We start from the raw sequence: 24,180 nt of genomic DNA, 5'->3' as shown, positions 1-24,180 counted from the left end.
AGAAAAAAAAAAAAAAAAAAAAAAAAAAAAAAAAAACCAACCCGGTCGCGCGCCCCAACCACCAGCGCGCGCGCGCCCCGCTCCCCTACAGCCATCGCGCGCGCTCCCCGCTCCCCAGCAGCCCGCGAGCGCGCGCCCCGCGCCAGAACCGTTTGCCCGCGCGCGACCCGCGCCCTAGCACCCCGCAACCCGACCGCCCGGCCGCGCGCGCCCCATGAGCCCCGCGCGCGCGCCGCGCCCCTGCTCCCCGACACAAGCGCGCGCGCGCGCCCTTCTCCCCGACACATGCGCGCGCGCGCCCCTCTCCCCGACACATGCGCGCGCGCGCGCCCCTCTCCCCGACACATGCGCGCGCGCCCCGGCTCCCCGACACGCGCGCGCGCCCTGCTCCCCAACACATGCGCGCGCGCGCCCCTCTCCCCGACACATGCGCACGCGCGCCCCGCTCCCCACACGCGCGCCCGCGCCCCCCTTGCCGCGCGCGCCCCGCCCTCCGACGCGCGCGCACGCCCGCGCCCCCGCTCCCTGACACGCGCGTGCGCGCCCTACTCCCCAACACGCGCGCGCGCGACCCCCTTGCCGCGTGCGCCCCGCCCTCCGACACCCGCGCACGCCCGCGCCCTGCTCTCCCACGCGCGCCCCCCTACGCTCTTGCCGGGTGCGCCCTCGCGCCCCGCTCCGCGCCTAGCGCCCCGTGCCCCGGTTGTCCAGCAAGCCCGCGCCCCGTTCCCCGCGCGCTCAGCTAGCCTGCGCTCCGCGCCCCATCATGCGCGCAATCTGTGCCGCAAAAAAAAAAAAAAAAAAAAAAAAAAAAAAAAAAAAAAAAAGGGTAGAAACGGCAGCCAAGCCGAGCCGCGCGCGCGGCTTTATTTACAAAAAAAAAAAAAAAAACCTCGGGCACGATTTCTGAGACGCGCGCGGGCACGAATCCCAAGGCGCGCATCCGGCACGCTTCCCGAGACAAAAAAAAAAGGGCACGATTCCCGAGGCAAAAAATACTTGGGCACGATTCCCGAGGCGCGCACGTGCATGAATCCCGAGACGCGCATTCGGCACGCTTCCCGATGCGCGCATCCGGCACGCTTCTCGAGACAAAAAAACAGAAAAAAAACAAAAAAAAAAAGAGAAGAAAAAATGAGTAAAGCAACATGCTGCGCCACTCTCGAGGAAGTCTCTATCAGCTCCTCATAAAATTCTTAACAGCTCCACACTCTCTCTCTCCGTGCACTACATGCGCGCGTGCCCCCCCCCCCCCCATGTGGGCTACTGCGAGCATGGACCCCAAGTGCACGCAAACTCAGGCACATCAGCGTCCTACAATGCGTGCCGCCTCTCCTAATCACGTGAAGATTTTGACGCACTTTACTAAATCGCGCGAGAATTTCTGTGCGCTCCACCAAATCACTTGATAGTTTCACCTCGCTTAACCAAATTGCGCGAGCTATTCAACGCGCCTACCAAGTCGCGCTCGCTATCAAACGGATAAAAAAAAAAAAAAAAAAATTCTCCACGCCATGCCAACGATTAACGCAAGACTACAGCACCGATCTACTCTCGACACGATCCGGTACCCTTTTCGACTTGGCTCCCACATCGTCTCGAGAGTGGGGGGCTTGCGAGACAACTCCCACGAGGAGCCAACTCACTCGACACTACAAATTCGTTGCAAGACAACTCCCACATGCAACCACCTCACTCGATAAATATTACTCACCGCGAGACAACTCCCATGAGGAGACCACTTGCTCCGCCCTATAACCTGTTGCGAGGTAAATCCCACGAGGAGCCAACTCCCTCGGGTCTCATAACCACAGCGAGATAACTCCCACGAGGAGACCACTCGCTCTATCCCACAATTCGCAGCGAGACAACTCCTACGAGGAGCCAACTCACCCGATACTACAACCCGTAGCGAGACAACTCCCACGAGGAGCCTACTCGCTCGGTACTACAACCGGCAGCAAGACAACTCCCACGAGGAGATAACTTGCTCAGTCATATAACCCGTTGCGAGGCAACTCCCACGAGGAGTCAACTCCCTCGGGCCTACGAACCCACAGCGAGATAACTCCTACAAGGAGACCAATCGCTCCATCCTACGACTCGCAGCGAGGCAACTCCCACGAGGAGCCAACTCGCTCGGTACTACGAACCCGTAGCGAGACAACTCCCACGAGGAGCCAACTCGCTCGGTACCACAACCCGCAGCGAGACAACTCCCACGAGGAGCCAACTCGCTCGATACTACAAATCCGTTGCAAGGCAACTCCCACGTACAACCACCTCGCTCGATAATAAGACTCGCTGCGAGACAACTCCCACGGGGAGACAACTCGCTCAGAGCAACCTCAATCCGCACACTCCTCAATCGCGCGTCATCCAATGCTCCTACAACTTCGCTGCAAGACAACTCTCTTGAAGAGACAACTTGCTCGCAATGCACTATATAATCGCAAGCTCAAGTTAGCACGATTACAACCCTAGAAACACTTAGAGATATTATGAGAATCTATATAGCCTGGCCAGCTTGATTACTCAAAATTTATCTACTTGTTTTCAATGGGTCCTTCATTAAAACGTGGCCACGGTCCAAACATACTTACGACCCACGAGGTCTAACAAGGGGCACGATCCCCATAAAAAAAACTCTTGAGAGCCTGATCCCCTCCTCAAGTACATCACGCACAAGGCTATATGTAAACACATACAAGCAACGCGTCAAAACATTGACAATGTCGATAAATAACAACTCCCACGAGGAGAATACTAGCTCCGTGCTACTACATTATCACGAGACAACTCCCACGAGGAGATAACTCGATCAACACTATTACCCCGCGACAAGACAACTCCCACGAGGAGATAATTCGCTACTACATCGTCGCGGGACAAAACCGACGACTCAATTAACTTACATCGCGACAACCTTGTCGCGCTATGCGCCAACGCGCATTCACGCCCCTCCGACACACGCTACAACGCGTTTTCGCATACCATTAGGCCATACGCCAACGATCGACTTCTACAATTTTTACTCTCGACACGATCTGAGACCCATCACAACATGGCCCCCACATCGACTCGAGAGTGGGGGGCTTAATGATATGCCTAATTGGGCCAACCCAATGGGCCTACAATTTCTTTACATACTGGGCTACGAGCCCAATATCGAAGACTAATATCACCGAGGCCCAAACACCTTCAAGTAAGGCTTGGGCCCAACAAAGCAAACCCAACCCAATAAACGACATATAAATAGAGGTTTTACTCATTTTATTAAGGTACGTCCTATTAACTGAGCAATACTATCAACTGTATTCTCTGGACTATTTCTATGATCAGCACGTCTGACTTGAGCGTCGGAGGGGTTTCCGCCGGATCAACCCCCGGCGTAGTTCACGTGTGTTCATTTCGCAGGTACCTCAGGATCATCAAGTTGTCAAGCTACTGATCTGCTTTGCTCTCCCAGTTCGTTTTCCACACTACCCTATGTGATCTAAGTAATTAGCATCATCATTTTAAAATGATGATGCTAATTAGTTAGATCACCTGGGGTAGTGTAGAAAATGAACTGGGAGAGCAAAGCGGATCAGTAGCTTGACAACTTGATGATCCTGAGGTACCTGCGATCATAGAACACATGAGCTAAGCCGGGGGTTAATCCGGCGGAAACCCCTCCGACGCTCAAGTCAGACGTGCTGATCATAGAAATAGTCCAGAGAATACAGTTGATAGTATTGCTCAGTTAATAGGACGTACCTTAATAAAATGAGGAAAACCTCTATTTATATGTCGTTTATTGGGTTGGGTTTGCTTTGTTGGGCCCAAGCCTTACTTGAAGGTGTTTGGGCCTCGGTGATATTAGTCTTCGATATTGGGCTCGTAGCCCAGTAGGTAAAGAAATTGTAGGCCCATTGGGTTGGCCCAATTAGGCATATCATTAAGCCCCCCACTCTCGAGTCGATGTGGGGGCCATGTTGTGATGTGTCTCAAATCGTGTCGAGAGTAAAAATTGTAGAAGTCGATCATTGGCGTATGGCCTAATGGTATGCGAAAACGCGTTGGAGCGTATGTCGGAGGGGCGTGAATGCGCGTTGGCGCATAACGCGACAAGGTTGTCGCGATGTAAGTTAATTGAGTCGTCGGTTTTGTCCCGCGACGATGTAGTAGCGAATTATCTCCTCGTGGGAGTTGTCTTGTCGCGGGGTAATAGTGTTGATCGAGTTATCTCCTCGTGGGAGTTGTCTCGCGATAATGTAGTAGCACGGATCATGTGATCTCCTCGTGGGAGTTGTCTTTGGGGTAATCGAGTTGATCGAGTTACGTCCTCGTGGAAGTTGTCTCTAGGGTAATCGAGTTGATCGAGTTACGTTCTCGTGGATGTTGTCTCACGATAATGTAGTAGCACGGAGCTAGTATTCTCCTCGTGGGAGTTGTTATTTTTCGACATTGTCAATGTTTTGACGCGTTGCTTATATGTGTTTACATATAGCCTTGTGCGTGATGTACTTGAGGAGGGGATCAGACTCTCAAGATTTTTTTATGGGGGTCGTGCCCCTTGTTAGACCTCGTGGGTCTTAAGTATGTTTGGACCGTGGCCACGTTTTAATGAATGACCCATCGAAAACAAGTAGATAAATTTGAGTAATCAAGCTGGCCAGGCTATATAGATTCTCATAATGTCTCTAAGTGCTTCTAGGGTTGTAATCGTGCTAACTTGAGCTTGTGATTATATAGTGAATTTTGGGCGAGTTGTCTCCTCATGGGAGTTGTCTCGCGGTGAGTAATATTTATCGAGTGAGGTGGTTGCATGTGGGAGTTTCCTTGTAAAGGGTTGTAGGACCGAGCGAGTTGTCTCCTCGTGGGAGTTGTCTCGCTGCGGGTTGTATTATTGCGCGAGTTGGCTCCTCGTGGGAGTTGTCTCGCAAGGGAGTTGTAAGAGCATTGGATGATGCGCGATTTAGGCGCGTGTGGATTGAGGTTGCTCTGAGCGAGTTGTCTCCTCGTGGGAGTTGTCTCGCAACGAGTCTTATTATCGAGCGAGGTGGTTGTACGTGGGAGTTGCCTTGCAACGGATTTGTAGTATCGAGCGAGTTGGCTCCTCGTGGGAGTTGTCCCGCTGCGGGTTGGGGTACCGAGCGAGTTGTCTCCTTGTGGGAGTTATCTCGCTGTAGGTTGTAGTACCGATCGAGTTGGCTCCTCGTGAGAGTTGTCTCGCTGCGGTTATGAGACCCGAGGGAGTTGGCTCCTCGTGGGAGTTACCTCGCAACGGGTTATAGGACGGAGCGAGTGGTCTCCTCGTGGGAGTTATCTCGCTATGGTTTCGTAGACCCGAGGAAGTTGGCTCCTCGTGGGAGTTGTCTCGCTGCGGGTTGTAGGACGGAGCGAGTGGTCTCCTCGTGGGAGTTATCTCGCTGTGGTTATGAGACCCGAGGGAGTTGGCTCCTCGTGGGAGTTACCTCGCAACAGGTTATAGGATGGAGCGAGTGGTCTCCTCGTGGGAGTTATCTTGCTGTGGTTATGACACCCGAGGGAGTTGGCTCCTCGTGGGAGTTATCTCGCTGCGGGTGGTAGTACTGAGCGAGTTGGCACCTCGTGGGATTTGTCTCGCAAGCCCCCCACTCTCGAGACGATGTGGGAGCCAGGTCGAACGGGGTACCGGATCGTATTGAGAGTAGATCGGTGATGTAGTCTTGCGTTAATCGTTGGCATGGTGTGGAGAAATAATTTTTTTTTTTTTTTATTTTTTATTTTTATCCGTTTGATACCGAGCGCGATTTGGTAGGCGCGTTGAAGAGTTCGCGCGATTTGGTGGAGCGCGTTGAAATTCTCGCGCGATTTGGTGGAGCGAGGTGAAATCTACGCGCAATTTGGTGGAGAGTAGCAAAAGTTGTGCCCAATAAGGTGGGAGCGCGCGCTCCAAGGTGGCCTTGGGAGGCGCGCGCGCGTGCATGGAAAGGCGCGCGCGCGTGCGATATTTTTTTTTTTTTTTTGCTGGCGCGCGTGCTGTGCACGCGCGCCTCCATGTCTTTTTTTTTTTTTTTTTTTTTTTGCTGGCGCGCGTGCTGTGCACGCGCGCCTCCTACCCCTTTTTTTTTTTTTTAAATGGAGCCGCGCGCGCGGCTTGGCTTGGCTCGCGCGCGCGGCTCGGCTGCAGGCCCTTCCTTTTTATTTTTTATTCTCTTTTTTCTTCTTCTTCTTATTTCTTCTTTCTTTCTTCTTCTTTTACTCATTTTTTTTCTTCTTCTTGTTCTTGTATTTTTTCATCTTCTTCTTTTTTCTTCATCTTCATCTTCTTTTTTCTTCTATTTTTTCGTCTTCTTGTATTTTTTCATCTTTTTTTTTTTTCTTCTATTTTTTCATCTTCTTTTTTCTTCTTCTTTCTTCTTTTCTTTTTTCTTCGTCTTCTTTCTTATTTGGTTGATATTCACCCCCTTGGGGATGTTTTATTTTTTGAATAGGGATATTACCCTAGTTCCTTGAGATGGGATGTGCACCCCCTTGGGGATGTTCTATTTTTTGAGTAGGGAGATTATCCTCGTTACTTGAGATCGGATGTGCGCCCCCTTGGGGATGTTCTATTTTTTGAGTGGGGAGATTATCCTCGTTCCTTGAGATGGGATGTGCACCCCCTTGGGGATGTTCTATTTTTTGAGTAGGGAGATTATCCTTGTTCCTTGAGATGTGATGTGTATCCCCTTGGGGATGTTCTATTTTTTTGAGTAGAGAGATTATCCTCGTTCCTTGAGGTGGGATGTGAATCCACTTAGGATGATGTCCAACCTTAGGATGTGGATAACTGCCCGCTGTAGGATGAGGCGCTCGAGACCTATGGTCTGAGGTGGATGCACACGGTTGTGCCATTGGTTCGCGCGTGCGCGTCTGACCTTTTTTTCTGTTTTTTGAAGTAGGGACGTGAAACACTTGATGGGATGTGAAACCCCTTGGGGTTGAAAGGTAAGTGGATGTACCACCCTTGAGATGAGATGCCCAACTTTAGGATGGGATAGCCCCCCATTTAGGATGAGGCGATCACGAACATCTGGGGTGAGATGCCCAACCTTGGCGATATATGGTGCCACTTATTCAGTGGCAGCACGAGTTGAATCTTCCGTGATCATACGCTGAAAGTCTTCTTCGGTTATCTGAACCGTTCGAGAAGTAAGTAGAAATTGATCATGTTGAGGACCCAGTGGGGCCTCACGAGGAGGAGCGTTGGCTCCTGCTATGACGAATGAAATGTTTTGTGGGCGATGTGACTCCCAGGGAGTCGATAACCCTTGGCGAACGAAATATTTTGGGAGCAGATGTAAGCCCCCAGGGAGTCGATAACCCTTGGCGAACGAAATATTTTGGGGGCGATGTAAGCCCCCAGGGAGTCGATAACCCTTGGCGAGCGAAATATTTTGGGGGCGATGTAAGCCCCCAGGGAGTCGACGGCGGTGGTGCCATAGGTGGCTCCACATGTGGAGCAGGTGCTGGTATCGCGTTGGGAGCATTTGCTCCCATCGTGGCGATATATTGGGTCACGGCCTCTATGGCAGCGCGAGTTGAAGCTTCTGCTATCATGCGTTGAAGCGCATCCTCGGTTATTTGAACCATTCGAGGAGCAGGGAGCGGTGGATCGGCGAGTGGTTGGTCCCCAAGGGGATCACCTGAACCTCGCGAGGCGGATCCATGGGATGTGGAGGAGGTGGCAAGCCAGAGCCTCCACGAGGTGGGAGGTCGTTTGCTGTGTCCTTTTCTCTCCGAGCAGACGCCTCAGGAGGATCTTGTTGGCTACGTGATCTGGTTTGCATCGTTCCCACAGACGGCGCCAAAATGATGATGCTAATTAGTTAGATCACCTGGGGTAGTGTAGAAAATGAACTGGGAGAGCAAAGCGGATCAGTAGCTTGACAACTTGATGATCCTGAGGTACCTGCGATCATAGAACACATGAGCTAAGCCGGGGGTTAATCCGGCGGAAACCCCTCCGACGCTCAAGTCAGACGTGCTGATCATAGAAATAGTCCAGAGAATACAGTTGATAGTATTGCTCAGTTAATAGGACGTACCTTAATAAAATGAGGAAAACCTCTATTTATATGTCGTTTATTGGGTTGGGTTTGCTTTGTTGGGCCCAAGCCTTACTTGAAGGTGTTTGGGCCTCGGTGATATTAGTCTTCGATATTGGGCTCGTAGCCCAGTAGGTAAAGAAATTGTAGGCCCATTGGGTTGGCCCAATTAGGCATATCAAAGGGGTTTTCTATTTTTGATGATTTCCCACTAATTAAGTTTGTACAAGGAAATATTACACAAATCAAATTATTTTGTGTTTCTCCATCTTTTGCTCGCGTCAATCGAGATGGAAAACGTCGTAATTATGATCCAGTTAACAACCTCAAATTGGTATAATTATAATTATTATCATTTAATTATATTTAGAATATGGTTCTAGTTCGATATAATTAGATTTATATCACTCATTATAAATAAAAAATTGTATAAGAGAATAATACAAATATCAAATTTATGATAATACTTTTTCAAATATTTAAACAGTTATAATTCTATGTTTTAATTTGAAAATAGTATAGAGTAGTGAGAGAAGACATATTCATGGGATCCAAGACAAAGAAAGAGAGTGGGATCAATCATTGTCTGTTCATGATGTGTACCAATCTTCGACAGATTATGACAGGTGAGAATATTTGTTGGGGTGACATTTTGATTTTCCCGCCATTCCAAGAATCTTCATCCCTCAAATGGTATTATAGGAACTCTGATACAAGATGTATAGATAGAAGCTTAGTTTGATTGCGTAGCTAATTATAACTAGCTTGGATATAAGATTATATAATCCTACATAATTAAACAAGGGGAGATCAAAACACTAGACTTTTTCTTTTTTCATAATTACGAACTAACCTAGCTAAAAAGTTATAGAAATCATTAAACTATTAAATATCAAAAAACAACGTTTAATTATTTAATTAATCACGAGCTTTTAATCAATCGAGATCATAATATACTATTAATTAGTCATCGAGTCGGGCGCGCCGGAGTTTGTATTCTAATTTTGTTATAATCAATTTTGTGGGTTGCATGTTATGTTGATTTATGTTGTCTTAATGGATAAGGAAATTGTAAATGATCATTAGTAGGCTTATATACTTTCTAATGACAACAATTAGGGGGACAACTTAGCTTCATTGAGAGCCATATATAAAAATATAAAAAAATTGATTTACGGGATTCTATACCTGATAAAACACACCATTTGATTTTAAACAGTAAATATAAATAAATATCCAGTAAACACACATATACATAAGTGTGTGTAATTATGGTAGATCAGTGGTATTCTAAAAATCTACTATTGAAAATATTAAACTACCTGCATTCATTTTAAAAATTCACCTGGAATGCATCGTGCATGATTTATCGTACTCTAAGGATGTTAAGTGTTAATCATTTTTAAGGGTGCAAAATACGAATAATTATATTTCAAAAGTACAGAATATAGTTAATCCTATTCATATAATTGTAAACATTATGTATAAATTTACCGTACACGAACAATCCGATACCAAATACATGGCCCATAAATTAAAACCAAAAAATAAGGCGGGAGTACTCATGTGGGACCCACAAAAGTGGCGTTTGAGTGGGGGCCCACAAATAGTTGGCTACCCACGCTGGTGGGACCCACTGACAGGATTCATCGAAATCTGGACACAAATTCCCTTGTCTATTCTGCCTATGTTCACCAGCTGCTGACTGAGTATTCAGATTTGCTTTCTCTCTCTGTGGCGTGCCAAACCCTACACACACTACACACACAATCCCACACACAATCCACACATCTACCCAAATAGTACAAATCTTGTAATCATTACTTTCTCTCTCTACATATTTTATTATAATTATATTCACAATCTCCCAAACTAATCCCCTCTCTCTCTATCTCTCTCTCTCTCTCTCTCTCTCTCTCTACATATTACATGTATATATATGTATGCATAGCCTAGCCTCTTGCCCTCGCAGTTGCAGCACCACATTTACTTAATGTCTGATTTTTCTTGCGAAAAAAAAATATATAATTAATTACTTCAAATTAAACTCAGGTGGTCTCCAGAAATCAGGCTGCATGGCCATGGATTCTTCATTTTCACAGGTTTGCTATATATTTAATTATATATATATATATATATAGGTTTTGACATAATTAAATTTAAATTCTCTTAAATAATAACTAAAATTAAAGAAATTCTTAAATTTTAAATCTTGTTATAGGAAATGGGATCACAGACACTAGAAAGCATGGTGGTGATTGGGACAAAAGGAAATCAAGAAAAGAAGGCAACAAATATTAGGGCAGGTGACCAACTGCCCCAAAATTGCCCGAGATGTGATTCAACCAACACAAAGTTCTGTTACTACAACAACTACAGCCTTTCTCAGCCGAGGTACTTCTGCAAATCATGCAGAAGATACTGGACTAAAGGCGGAACCCTCCGGAATGTTCCGGTGGGCGGCGGCTGCCGTAAGAACAAGAGATCGTCTTCGTCTTCGTCTTCGTCGAAGAGATCGTCGATTAGCCAAGATGAGAAAATCCCCAGCAGCCCCAATCCTAATTGTTTCAACATACCTACTTTGTGTAACTACGATTCCGGGAATCCAAACATGCCCTTAGGTGGTGGTGGTGGGAATGTTCTTGAAAACCCTAGAGGGTTTCACAATCTTTACTATGGAATTGGGGATAGTGGAATCAACCTCGGAATGGGAATAAGTGGTGGTGGTGGTGGAATATTCCATGAGATGGGATTTGATCAGGAGTTTGGTGGCGGTGCAATTACTACTAGCACGGCGAAGCAAGAGATAAGCGGCGGTGGTGGTGGTGGTGGTGAGAGCGGCGGGAGAGGGTTGTGGGGATTCCCATGGCTGCAGAGTGGGAATGTGAATGCCGGTGGGGATGGGAATTACTACATGGGGGATCTTGATTCCGACAGAGGTGGAAGTTGGAACGGAATTGCATCGTCTAATTGGCATGGACTTCTCAATAGCCCTCTTATGTAAATTTAATACATTATATGTGTTTTTTTTTTTTTGGTGATTTCGTTTTCGATGAATCGGAGTTTGTTCGAACCTAATTAATTAGTCACATATATGAGAAGTGTTGTTGTGCTTATTGCATGTTTAAGGAGTCACTTTTCTTGATATATTTACTAACTAAATAGCAAAGATTAGTTAATTACTCGTCGTGCAATTAGATCGCGCCGGGGTCGACAACATTCGATTTGAGTTGCCTTAGAGTGTATTTAGATTGGAATATTTGGATTCTATATATACAATGTCTTTTTTTTTTTTTTTTTTTTGTGTGTTTGGAATGTTGTTTGTGTTGATGAAAAAAGAAATGACATTGATTTTTCATAGACTGGTTCAGACAAAGTCTGAACACTCTGGAACAAATGTACTTTGCATAGCAGTATTCTTTGTTTGCAAGAATATTTATTCCAGGTGTCCTTTGGTTTTGATTTTTGAGTATTGAATAACATAACTCCAATTTCTTTTAATTTGAAACGAAGCTTTTTATATTTGTTTTCTTTTCTGTAGTTTCAAATTATGTACGTAGCTATTTTTAATTGTTATGACGTTTTTTTAACTAAAAATAATAATAATATGATAATTTTGAAAAGAAAAGAAAAGAAAAAAAAAAAAAAAAAAAAAAGAAGATTGTTTCGCATGTTAAGAGCATGTGGTAAAAGTTCAAGAGAATTAAATGTGTCCGAGGCCCAATTTACGTGGGATCAAGAACAAGTGGGCTGGACGAGTGTACTGTATATTAATATTACACTTTCTTGGGCAAATTACGGTCAACCCCTGAGGTATGGCTAAATTACGAAAAAAACCCTCTTGTTTGAATAATTATAGTCACCCCCTCCTTTTATATATTTTTACATAAAATTTATGTAATTCGGTTATTAACAAACCCAATCGTATATTTAGTTCGGTAACGGTATGAAATGTTGGCGTATCGAAATTTCGGTTCGGATTTACCGATTAACATCCCTAAATTTACCTTTGGAGGGGTATTTTCCTAAAATAATATATAGTTTAGGGGGTGGCTGTAATTAGCCAAATAGGATGGGGGTTTTTCGTAATTTGACCATAACTCAGGGGTGACTGTAATTTGCCCTACTTTCTTTGAACCATCACTCAACTGCCGGAAAATTTCACCTATTGCTGGATTTAGGACCGGCGGGATGAACAAGATGACACGAAAATTGTAGAAGAGAGAAAATTCAAGAGAAAGTATATGATATATTATTAATTGTTTCCGAGCGCAACCCTAATAGGATTTGATTATTTGCTAATCTAGGACCTTTCTATTCGTCCCCGGTTTACATCGATCAATCAATCAATTGTAAATCTTGATTTATACACTTTTCTTATTCGTTTATGAAAAAAATCCTTAAATCCTTTCCACACAGTGGTGGCTGTCTTTGAGCTCGTCACCTACTTATTATTATTTAATTAAATATTTTAATTCAATGTTTCATATGAATGAGGTAAAGAAAAAATGACTGGTAAAGAATTGCAAAATGCCATAAATAAATAAATAAAACAGCAAGATTTCCTACAAAAGTACACAACATAACATAACATAAAAAATTCCAAATGTTTTGAAATTTAATACCAATTTCTATTAATATATTATATGAATATCTCTTATTTATGTGGCTTCTTCCACAGAACTCCAATCCTCCTCAGCATGTTAGCATTCTTCTTCTTCATCAAATCATCGTCCACGTCATCACCATAAGGCGACGAACTCATCTTCCCCATCCTCGGGCTCCCGTTGAAATGGCTATCCATCGATCCACTCCTCTCCATAATCTGGCCCCCATTGCTATTAATGTTGCCTTGCGAAGAAAGCATAGCGGCAGCCGCCTCGGCCGCCTTCCTCCACTGATCCGACTGCACCTTCAGCCGCCTCATCTCCGCCTCCATCTCCCCATTCGCCGCCTGCGCCGCCTCCAGCTGCTCCGCCACCCTCGCCACTCTACGGTGACTCTTGTCCACCTCCTCCGTCATGTACCCCACCTTCATCAACGCCTCCCTCTCCGCGGCCCTGGCAGACTCAACGACATCGTCGCCGACATCACCACCACCGCTCGTTTCTTTCACCAGCCTTTCTCTCTCCTCCGACGCGTTCCGCCACTCTCTCTCCTTCTCCGTCAAACTGTCCTTCAGGTTTTCAATCTCCTTATCGAACTCGTCGCCGGAGAGAGCGTGGCTGCTCTCGATTTTCCTAGTGAGGCTTTCGTTCTCTTCGCATATACCTTGTAGCTCGGTTTCTTTATCCATTAAATTCGCCTTCAACTCCTCGATTTCATTTCTCGATTTTCGAAGCTCGGACTCCAGCTCAGCTTCTCTGTTTGCCGAAGCTGATTTTATCTTCTCGACAGTTTCTAAAGCCTTCTCCATCTGCTCCGCACTTCGAGACTGTTCTTCGTTGTGTCGTATCTCAGCAGCTTCTAAAGCAGATCTCAATTGTTGAACTTCGATTCTCACAGAATTAATCTCCGTGTCGATCACGTCGCCCTCGTTTTTGCTGCCACTGTCGCTAATGCTGATGTCAGCCTTGAGTTTGCTAACGAGCTCTTCCAAAGAATCAACACGGGCCCTCGATTGGTCCAGCTCAGCAGCTATAGCATTGTACTCTTCGGTGGCTTTTACGCCGTCCGATCGAAGCATCTCCACTTTCTTCTTGGCTGTTTCCAGTTGAGTCAAAGTTTCTCCGACGAGTGTGTGGGCCCGCGATTCGGATTCCTTGCAATCACTCAGCTCGTTTTTCATTTCTTCGACTAGCGAAAGGGTTTCCAACAAACTCTTCTTCAAATCCTCGAGCTCGGTTTTGTCGAGTTCCGAGTTCTTGAAATGGGCAGATTCGGATTCGGATACAGTTTCGAGCTGGCTTTTGAGTTGTTTGATTTCGTCCAAGGCAGAGGCTAACGCAGCTGTATCATGCGAGTGCTGTTTCTGGATAGCGTCGAGTTCGGATACGAGTATCGGGTCCCGTTCTTCAGAGATTTCCTCCGGTCCGGAAGTTTCTAGAAGCTTCCGAGACTCGTCGAGCTTCAGAGAGAGGGCTGAGAGCTGTTGGTTCGATTCCTCGGCTTCTTTTTGGGCTTGCTTCTTCAGTTCTTCTGTGGAGCATAACTGATCCTTCACGGTTTGCAGATCTTTTTCGAGCTTCGATATCTGATTCTCCAGTTCAGAAACTCGACTCTGACGCTTTTTCTGTAATTCGCAACGAAGCAATTTCACTCAGTGAAACATGAAAATATTTAGTATTAGCCCCCTTAACAAGCAACTATGGTTGGAAATTGGACGGATCGCAATCGAATCACATCTATATTCAAATTATGTTCCAAACAAATATGAAAAGAAAAATCGAAAAACAGAATTTCAAAATTTGGAATGAAACTTGTTCCAAAATCGGACTTTTTCCAGAGCGGAATTCGGAATTTGGAATTCTTTAATCACCTATAATATAAAATACATAATAACATTGATATTGCAAGTGTAATTTTGGAAAAACAAATAGAATTTTACAGAAATATTTTCAAAAATTAAAATCCAGAAATTGGAATCTAATATCAGAAATCGGAACTTTCTGAATAAAGAACGAAAAACGTTATTCTAAAATCGGAAAAATATTCCGATTGAAATCGGCGGAATTCGGAAATTTCATTCCAATTTCCACTCCTACAAGACAGAAAGTTTATACAGGCACATTATATATCACAGGGCATATGTATACACACACACACACACACACACACACACACACATTTAGTACCTCAGAGATTGGGCTTTTGGGAGAGCGATGATCAGCAAGTTTAGGGCTTCTCTCTTTGGGTGCTTTAGTAGCTAAGTTTGAAGAAGAAGCAGTGTGGTCTAAAAACCTCGGACCAGTCTTCAGCTGCCGCACCACTTTCGGAGAACTCTTTTGCAACACTTCTGCAGAACCACCTTGACTAGGTGAGTTCTTCTGAGTTACCTCCGTCGAACTCGATCGAGGAGAGATCCTCTGTGCCGCACCCCCACCGGCCGGACTTGTTCTGCACTCAAGAACAATATGTTAATTCTTGGATAGGATATTCCCACACACACACACACACACACACAAAATATCTGATTTTTAAGAGTAACAGAGAGAAAGAAAGGGTTTACCTTGCTTTAGGAGTCTGCATTTCTTATTTACTCTCTGGTTTGAAAAGTAAATGAGGGGCTGTAAGATAAAAAAATTCAGATACTTAAATGCACAACAATACCTGCAACAAATGCATAAATATCACAAGCCAAGGACCAGAAAATAAATTATAAAAAATTTGAAAAGGATAGTAAGAGAAATATGGGAATCCAATGAAATTAAATGCACAAGGAGAGCAGCAGCCAGTGAGGATCAATTTTACAATAAATGTACCTTTTCCCCCCCCACACAACCGAAAAACCAGCTACATTAAATCCAGTCACGCACAATGTATATAAACATAACACAATTAAATTAAAAAAAAAAAAAAAAAATCAATTCTTTAGAATTAAATGATCAGGAATTGTAGGCGTGCTTTATTATTACCCAGCACAATTGTAGTCACGAGGTATTCCACAGCTGTATAAAAAAGAACCATTTTTGGGCAAAGTGGGGACTCAAAAGGAAATTTTGCCAATCATGGAGGGCATTTTTGTAAAATTGCAAAACCCAACCATTCTTGCCGAGGTTAATGTTAATGGGTAAGCAGAAGAACAAACAATAATGGAGCTGACAAACGTCAAATGGCAGTTCTTTTATTCTTAAAAAAAATGTTTTTTTTTTTTTAAAGATTAGTTCTACCTACTTGTAATGTACAGACAGAGTGTTGTTACTCTGTTAGCAATGCAGATTCAAAAATCAGACATCTTTGCAAGAAAATGACTTTGTGGTAATGAAAAGTACAAGAATCAAAAAGGGGATCTAAAAAGATGCCATTTTTACAACTGCTACATTTACAGAAAAGAAGAGAAGGAAAGATTGAAATTAAAGGCAATGGGGGGTGTTTCTTACCAAGAGAAAACTTGAAAAAATGGAAGGCGGTTACAATAATGTATGAGGAATTAAGAGAAGAAAAAAGGAGCGGCCATTGTTGAAGGGTGGAGAAAGTCTGAAAGAGAGCTCTGTCTTTGAGGCAACTGCTACTTGGGCTATTTGTCTGATTTGTGTCTGGTTTTTTTTTTTTCAAAGTAGTGGGTGACTGTGTGTGTTTGTGTGTGTGTGTGAGAGAGAGAGAGAGAGGAGAGAAGAGAGAGAGAGTGGGGAAAGTTGATTGGCATTGGATAAGTAAAGACAAAAAATATGGGGATGGATGAAAATAGAGATGTCGCTGTGTAGGAGCGTGTTGAGTTGGGAACGGCCGAGTTTCGCGACTTTTTTTATTTATTTATTTTTTCTTTTTTTAATTAAAAATGATTCTATAAATCTATAATATTTGATGTTATTTTTAAATTGTAAAATATATTTTTTATTACATTCATTCTTAAAAAGATTCTGTTAAAGTTAACAAATTTATACATTAAAGGATGAAAACAATATAATAGGAATATGAGGGACTAATGTGAGATTAAATACTAAAATGAGGAGTCATTAATGAAATTTAACTATTTATTTATTTGTAGGGATGCACGTATTAAGATATTTGGCCCCATGAGATAGTCCAAAATGTGTTTTTATCTAATTTGGTTAATAGAGAAGATTTATACGAGGTTGTGTCAATTATACGAAACGGTCTATTAATCATTATAATATAATATAATTAAATATTAATTAAATTCGAAATAGTGTAGTAGAGTATAGGTCCGGAAATGGGACCCACTGGAGTGCAGGATTCTCGTATTTTGGTCACATGGGTATGGCTGGGTCATTTAAGTTATGTCCAATTCCGTCAATATTAGGTCACTCTCATTCTTTACAACATCATTTATTTACCAATAACTCCCTTACTTTTTAAAAATTATAACCATTCACCGTAGTTTGTAAATTTAGTACATCCACCCCCTAGAAAATGGTATTAATATAAGAAATCTACAAATTGCAGGGAGGTGGATGTAATTACGAAAAAATGATTGTCTTTTTTTGTAAATAATAAAGCTTACCTTAGGGCTTAACTTTTAAAAACGGTTAGAGCAACTGAGCATGGGTTAACTGATCCATATTCGAATCCCCTTGTCAACGGTCGATAGGTGGATTTTGTCACAAATGATTAATCTGGTCAGTTTTATTATTTTCTTCCTCTTGTTTCGCTATTTTTGGATATGGGATTGACCCGCTTTGTTTGAGCAATCAAAAAAGTGACCCAAACTAAAGGGCCTTGCCGCATGTATGTAATAAACATTTGGGCCATTTAAAAGGCATATAACTGCAAGCCCATCACATTATTCGTAAATTAAATCATGGCATCTTTTTTTATTAAAAAAAAAAAGAGAAAAAAAAATCTGTTAAAAATTTATTAATTATTTATTTATGTTTGAGATAAAGGTGAACAAGAGTTTACTCTTTATTACCACTTTATACTTTATAGGACCACTCGACTTTTGAATATGGAAACTTTTTTTGTCCGGGCACGAATTGAAGTATTTCATAGGACCACTCAACCTAGCCACCAAATATACTAATATATATGTCAGTGCATTTGGAGATAGGCTTTAAATCTAACAAAAATACTAATATATATTTGTTTTTTTTATTTTTATTCATTTTTAACTTATTTTTCCTCAATTGGTAAGAGCCCATTTGTTTTAGTCCAAATAGACAAAGGGAAATACACTCCACACATTGAAGCCCAATAATATCCCCAGAAGAAAAAGTTAGGTTAAATTGCGGTCACCCTTAAGATAAAATTAAATTACAAAAAAATTCTTATATTCAGGTAATAACAATCACGCTTGCAACTTTGAATCTTCTTACACATTTATTCATGTGGTGTTAAATTTAGTGGAATTTTCTACATTATGCGGAATATTCTCTAGTTTGTACCTATTTTACTCCATTTGACCTCCAGATCATAAATTGCGTCTCTTCACTTGTAAATATCAGATTGTAGTGCAACAGAAACTACATTTTTTTCACAAAACAAGTACAAACTAGCTAGAGACATTCCACTGAATCTATAAGAGTAAATATTTAATAAGATTCATAGTTAAGGAGATAATTATAATTACCAAAACAATAAGAATTTTTTCGTAATTTAATTTTACCTCGAAGTTGCCATAATTTAGTAATTTACCAAAATATGTATTACGTGCAAATTATTTATCTCATGGGGTGACTCTAGTAGCTAGCACAGTAGTATATATATACAACTCCACGTACATATTTAAATTCCCACTATTATTTGTCAAAAAGAAATAAAAAATCCCAAGAAATATAATACAAAAAGAAAAAAAAAAAAAAAAACAATGGCAACGAGCAAGCATCTAATCGGGTTCCTGAACTTCCTAAGTTTCCTCCTCTCCATCCCGATACTCGGCGGCGGGATATGGCTGAGCAGCCGCGCCAACACCACCGACTGCCTCCAGTTCCTCCAGTGGCCGCTCATCATCATCGGCGTATCCATCATGGTGGTCTCACTCGCGGGATTAGCCGGCGCGTGCTACCGCAACATATTCCTCATGTACGTCTACCTGTGGTCCATGTTCGTCATCATCGCCGCCCTCGTCGGCTTCGTCGTCTTCGCCTACTCCGTCACCGAGAGGGGCTCCGGCCGGCCCGTCATGAACCGGGTTTACCTTGACTACTCTCTTCAGGATTACTCCGGCTGGCTCGCCGACCGCGTGGCTGATCAGAGGTACTGGGCTAAGATCAGTTCTTGCATTAGGGACTCCCACGTGTGCCGGAAAATGGCCAGGTCCGCCGGCGGTGCACCTGAGTCCGCCGACTTGTTTTATCTCAGGAAACTCACTCCCGTTCAGGTAATTAATTAATTATTGTTTATCATTTTTTTATTTATTAAGTTGGAAAATTGATAATATAATTAGCACTAATTAAAAGTTACAAATTAAAACAAAAAAAAATGAATTGCGTGACGCTTATATTTGCTAAATAGTATAGTAATCTTGGGTCATAATAATAGAATATTACGCACCCGTTTTTATAGATTAATGTCTCGTTTGCTTATCTATCGAGTTAGCTCGAAAATTGGATTAGTTACATACTGGTTAACTAATTAATTAGTTAATAATATATTTAATAATTTAGATTACATCTTGTATTAAATTTGTTAAATTCAGTTAAACAACCTAAGATTGTTTTTCACTTGGTTATCATGCACATGCACAAGTTCAATCAAGACTCATGTTTTTAGGTAAAATAATATTAGTTAATTATAATTGTTTAAATAATTATGTAATAACACACATAAAAATTAAGACAGAAGATACTACAAAAGGCCTTGTCATAAATCATAATTAATATAATCAAGCACTGTTAATGTAACTTTATATTGAACTTTCTTTTTGGGTGATCAACTGATCATGTTAATCCCTTTTTGCCTTTTTAACTTCTTATTTTATATTCAGAATATCGAGCTTTTACTTTTTTTATTTGTTTTTATCTCTCTTTCTACTATCTTTATTTATTCTTTAATCCCTTTCCCCCTTTCCTGAAAAGTCGGCATAATTTTTTGCCTGCAATAATTTCAATTTCAGCCTCTGCATGCATGTCTTTCTTTCTTATCAGCTACGAAAACCCAAAAAGGTTTTATTATAATTTTTTTTAAAGAAATGGTTTAATTTATTTTAATTTAATTTAATGTGCAGTCGGGATGTTGTAAGCCGCCAACATCATGCGGCTACACGTATATGAACGAGACGTACTGGGCCCCAGGCGAGGGGTTGACCGGGATTGACACCGACTGCCTACGCTGGAGCAACGATCAGCTGCAGCTCTGCTACGGCTGCGGCTCATGCAAAGCCGGCGTGTTAGCCAGCCTCAAGACAAGCTGGAGAAAAGTCTCCGTTATTAATATTGTTATTTTAATTATCCTTGTTCTTCTATACGTCGTCGCTTGGGCCGCTTTTCGCCACATCAAATCCATTGACAATGAAGAAGCCCATGGCGAAACCCGCATGGAGAAAGCCCGGCCCACCTACCTCATTTAATATAATATATTTTTTAATTTAATAATATTATGTTTTGGTTATTTTATGTAATTTTTATTTTTGTACCGTCATGCTATAGAAATGCTTTGTCCATTATTTATTTATTGAGCAATTACTGCCACTCATGCGTTATGGTCAAATTACGAAAACCCCTCATGTTTTGGTAATTAGATCCACCCTCCTCAACTATGTATTATGTTACTCAAATACCCCTTTGGAGGTAAAAATTTAGGAATGCTAAATCGGTAAAATTAAACCAAAATTTCGGTATGCCAACATTTCATACCGTTTTGCTGAGCTAAATATACAATTTGGTGCGGTAATAACCGAATTACATAAATTTTTATGTAAAAATATTTGAAAGGAGGAATTTTTTTGGAAAATAATTTGCTGCGCCTCAAGCAAAAGAATAGGTCGTCGCGGCGAAAATTAGTCACATAGAATAAATCAAAAAACTTGATACTGTAATTAGATACTCGATTGCTAAAATTACATTTTTTGATCACCATAAATAGTAAATAAAAAATAAAAATAAAAATTATAAAGGGCTAGAGATCAATTCAACACGTGGGAACAGTTCTTATATCTTCTGATTCCTCCTCATTTTCCACCACACTAGTCCTACCAAGTTTCTGCATCAAAATAGTATTAGAATTTACCACAATTAATTATTGCAATTTCACTTAATTAATCATTTAAATAAAATATTTTAAAGGGCTAGATTTAGTTCAATTTCACCTTGTTTAGTGAAGAATCGCTTTCTTTTTCGAGCTCGCGCATCATCTCCATAGGCAGCCCAAACCACTCGTCGATCCATCCAAAACAATTTCTATGACTTTCGAGGAAAAGTGCTCTTTCGCCCTGCCATATTTAAATCACACGAGCAACTCGTTACATTAGTGGAAATATAAATCAAAAAAATTAATTAAAAATCATATTTTTCACGACTATGAAGAGCAATATTTATATACCGCGAGAAGAGCTTGTTCAAGCCTACTACCAAAGCCCCAATACGGAGCGTCGATTGTCACCAACTTGTAAGCCGTCATAACTGGATCGCATCGCTCCTGCAAAATAAAATATATTAATTTTTCGATATTTATTGACAAAATATTTAAATGAACGAGAAATTACGTACCTGCCATCCATCCAATAACGGACCACGGCCAGTTCTTGACGATTGGAACTGGGAAAAATCAATATTGCTACTGCCGATAATATAACTCCAATAATCACTCGTATCCGTAGCTATATCCATCGTTTCCACCTGTCTAACTGCTAACTGATTTTCCATTAGCCCATGTACCTAATTTTTCATCGTCCAAACATATTTAAAAAAAAAAGGAATTAAAATACTTCCTCCGTTGAATTTACGAGATACCTGCAACAAACTACATCAAGAGTAAAATTCGAGTAGCTTCTTTAACTTACATTTTCCGATTGACCATAGTCAGCCTTATGAATCGTCTCAATTGTAAGAATAAACCTCGTGAAATATGGGCACTACAATTACATTTAAAAAAAAATGTCAGAACTCTATCTAGGATCGTCAGCCATTTAAAGTAAAAACGGCAACCGCTTCAGTATTTTACCTTGATAACTGTTTGAAACGGAGCGAAATTCACACAAGCGACGATGGAGAAACATTACAAGAAGAGAAAAAAGAAACTTGTTATTCGATGAACGTATTAAGTAAAAAGCACACGATAAATAGAAACGTAGTACATACCAGATTTACATCTCGGGTAAGCGTTCCACGCTTCTTCTTGCATCACGAGAGCATCTGTTGGTGCAAATCTTGCCAACCAAGTTGGAGCTTTGCTGTAAAGAACATAATAATAAATTAATTAAAAAATTGAAATATAAACACATGATCCCACATTAATTTATGATTGAAAACAAGAATGCCACTTATCAGACAGAACATTCTTCGGTAAAGATAACAACTTTCTCGAAACAAAAAAGTTCAAACACGAAATAAACTATTTAATAACTAAAATAAATGATTTAATTTAATTTACCTCTGCAACCTATAGATTTTCAAAGTGTATTGACCTTTACCAAAGTCATCGTCTTCGAAAGGTCGATTTTCCAATACCTCCACACCTTCTTTCCCATCTGTGTTCTGTTGCTGCATTTTCATAACCATGTACATTTGTGCTACTTGAAACTGCAAAATACAAATGCAGAAATATAAAGTAAATCTATTTTATTATTTGTATTATATATATATAAATATATGTATATATAGACATTGACTTTGATGTATGTACCTCTTCTACGGATAAGGGCATGACGATTCGACTTTAGAACAAACCCCAATTACAAGAAAGTATGCTGGTCAAGGAAACAATTTCCAGGCAAATATTTTCTCAAAAATCATTAAAATCAATGATTAAAATCCAATGATTAAATTCAATGAAAAATAAATCATAATGTGACGCGAGAAACAAGAACAGGGGGATACGATCATATGCAGCAAAATACAACGACAATAATAATAAAAATAAATAAATCACCAGACACAAGTACGAGAAAGAAATATTAGGATACAATTCTTTCATCTGAACCATCTTTTGTTGCAGATATTTCCTGGGTTCTGGGGGCCTTTGCTCCTCCGAATTTAAAAAGAAAATTAAAAAAATGATTTTTTTTTTTTTTTGGATGCGAGTATGAAATTGCAGGATTAAAAAAAAGAAATTGGATAAATCGAAAATGGGGAGGAGGGTGTTTTTGTATGGGGAAAAAACAGAGAGAAAGAAACGAAGAGAATGCGAGAAGACAGACAAACAACAATATTAGACGGTGGTGGAATGGAACGTGTCCTTTGCGTTGGTTTTCGCTTACTTTTCCTTTTCTTGGGAAAGTCCCAACCGGGTTTTCCAACTTCGGACAACGGTCCGAACCGGACGGAATTTGTGGGCCGGTTTTTCTGTTTAGTTTCTTATTGGGCTAAAATTTTGATGGACTTGCAACTCAAATAGGGCCTTGTTGTAATTCTACCTTCATGTGAACGAGCTCGGTTATCTTTGCCTATTTCAAAAGTGAGTTTCTAAGTTCTAAAATTCAAATATTATGTAGAATAAGAAACTATAAATGTCGTTTTAATTTATGTAAATACAGTTTTGACTTCGAACCTGGTTTTTACCATTTTGTAGTATGATTTTTGGTAAAATTCAGAAGATGGAAACTGTAGTTACTTGAGTTAGTTTTCTAATCAAACTTGAATCAGCTAGATTGAATTTTATATAACTTAAAACATCAAAATTGTAGTCATTATTCGTTGATTCACGCATATCTTTTCCACCCGATATTCAATCTTGATGATTCAAGTTGGACTAGAACTTTAACTCAAAGAATTGCAAATTCCGTGTTTTGAGTTTTTCCGAATTCAGCCTAAAATGGCCAAAATTACGTCTGAAGTCGAAACGGTATTATTAAAACTAAAACGACATTTATCACATTCCGTTTTAATATGTGATTAACAAAGTACACTAAAATCCACTTAAAAATTATATTCATTTAACAATCAAATTTAATCCAAGCACAATCAATATAAATTTTGTTTATATTAGTAAAAAAAAAATGCAAGCTTTATGTATATAATAATCATTCACCAATAAAGTTTAGCAAAGTAGTAATGAATTTATTTTATTGGGTGTATTTAATTTAAAAATAAAATAAAAATTGTATAAGCCTCTGCACAATTTATTAGGCCGCCATTCAAAGAACGTAGGCTCTTCTCTTTTTATTTTTCCTTTATACTTTTATTATTAATATTCCCAATCAATTGTATTAAAATTATTAATTGGTTGTTGCACCAAATAAAGTTGAAGTGTCCTTAACATTATAGTGTCTCTAGTACATAATTATGTGCATGGAAAAAGATATTTGAACCTTCTATTTATTTCATTTCAAATTCCCTTTGCAAAAAAAAATAATAATAAATCTAATCATATATTATAATATAAGATTTTTACTAATTTCATGGTTTTG

The 24,180-nt window shown here is 41.0% G+C and overlaps 4 protein-coding genes across 9 annotated transcripts; 2 read left to right on the top strand and 2 right to left on the bottom strand.

Annotated features, from left to right (window-relative positions):
* The first annotated feature begins 9,858 nt into the window (after positions 1-9,858).
* Positions 9,859-11,178, top strand: LOC105959151 (Dof-type zinc finger DNA-binding family protein). Its single transcript, XM_012983195.2, has 2 exons — positions 9,859-10,159; positions 10,279-11,178. The coding sequence occupies exons 1-2, from the start codon at positions 10,133-10,135 to the stop codon at positions 11,059-11,061; spliced, it is 810 nt and encodes a 269-aa protein (XP_012838649.2). The 5' UTR covers positions 9,859-10,132; the 3' UTR covers positions 11,062-11,178.
* A 1,402-nt stretch (positions 11,179-12,580) lies between these two features.
* On the bottom strand, positions 12,581-16,496 carry RIP5 (ROP interactive partner 5). 6 transcript variants are annotated; one of them, XM_088813114.1, is made up of 4 exons: positions 16,097-16,496; positions 15,226-15,326; positions 14,852-15,113; positions 12,581-14,289 (listed from the first exon to the last, which is right to left on the bottom strand). In XM_088813114.1, the coding sequence occupies exons 2-4, from the start codon at positions 15,243-15,245 to the stop codon at positions 12,715-12,717; spliced, it is 1,857 nt and encodes a 618-aa protein (XP_088669240.1). In that variant the 5' UTR covers positions 15,246-15,326; positions 16,097-16,496; the 3' UTR covers positions 12,581-12,714. The 6 variants fall into 6 exon arrangements, with proteins under 6 accessions (XP_088669240.1, XP_012838648.2, XP_088669241.1 ...); XM_012983194.2 differs by having other exon boundaries at positions 15,226-15,283; positions 16,097-16,396; XM_088813115.1 differs by having other exon boundaries at positions 15,632-16,208.
* A 1,921-nt stretch (positions 16,497-18,417) lies between these two features.
* Positions 18,418-20,284, top strand: TET4 (tetraspanin4). Its single transcript, XM_012982891.2, has 2 exons — positions 18,418-18,996; positions 19,843-20,284. The coding sequence occupies exons 1-2, from the start codon at positions 18,484-18,486 to the stop codon at positions 20,182-20,184; spliced, it is 855 nt and encodes a 284-aa protein (XP_012838345.1). The 5' UTR covers positions 18,418-18,483; the 3' UTR covers positions 20,185-20,284.
* A 343-nt stretch (positions 20,285-20,627) lies between these two features.
* Positions 20,628-23,006, bottom strand: LOC105958886 (uncharacterized). Its single transcript, XM_012982890.2, has 10 exons — positions 22,738-23,006; positions 22,458-22,488; positions 22,206-22,354; positions 21,914-22,005; positions 21,777-21,784; positions 21,616-21,687; positions 21,323-21,490; positions 21,156-21,251; positions 20,923-21,045; positions 20,628-20,816 (listed from the first exon to the last, which is right to left on the bottom strand). The coding sequence occupies exons 1-10, from the start codon at positions 22,755-22,757 to the stop codon at positions 20,745-20,747; spliced, it is 831 nt and encodes a 276-aa protein (XP_012838344.2). The 5' UTR covers positions 22,758-23,006; the 3' UTR covers positions 20,628-20,744.
* Between the last annotated feature and the right edge of the window lie 1,174 nt (positions 23,007-24,180).

Source organism: Erythranthe guttata, chromosome 14, assembly GCF_056151865.1.
Source record: "Erythranthe guttata isolate IM_541 chromosome 14, IM_541, whole genome shotgun sequence".
Lineage (NCBI taxonomy): Eukaryota > Viridiplantae > Streptophyta > Magnoliopsida > Lamiales > Phrymaceae > Erythranthe > Erythranthe guttata.
This window is presented reverse-complemented; position numbering and strand designations above follow the sequence as displayed.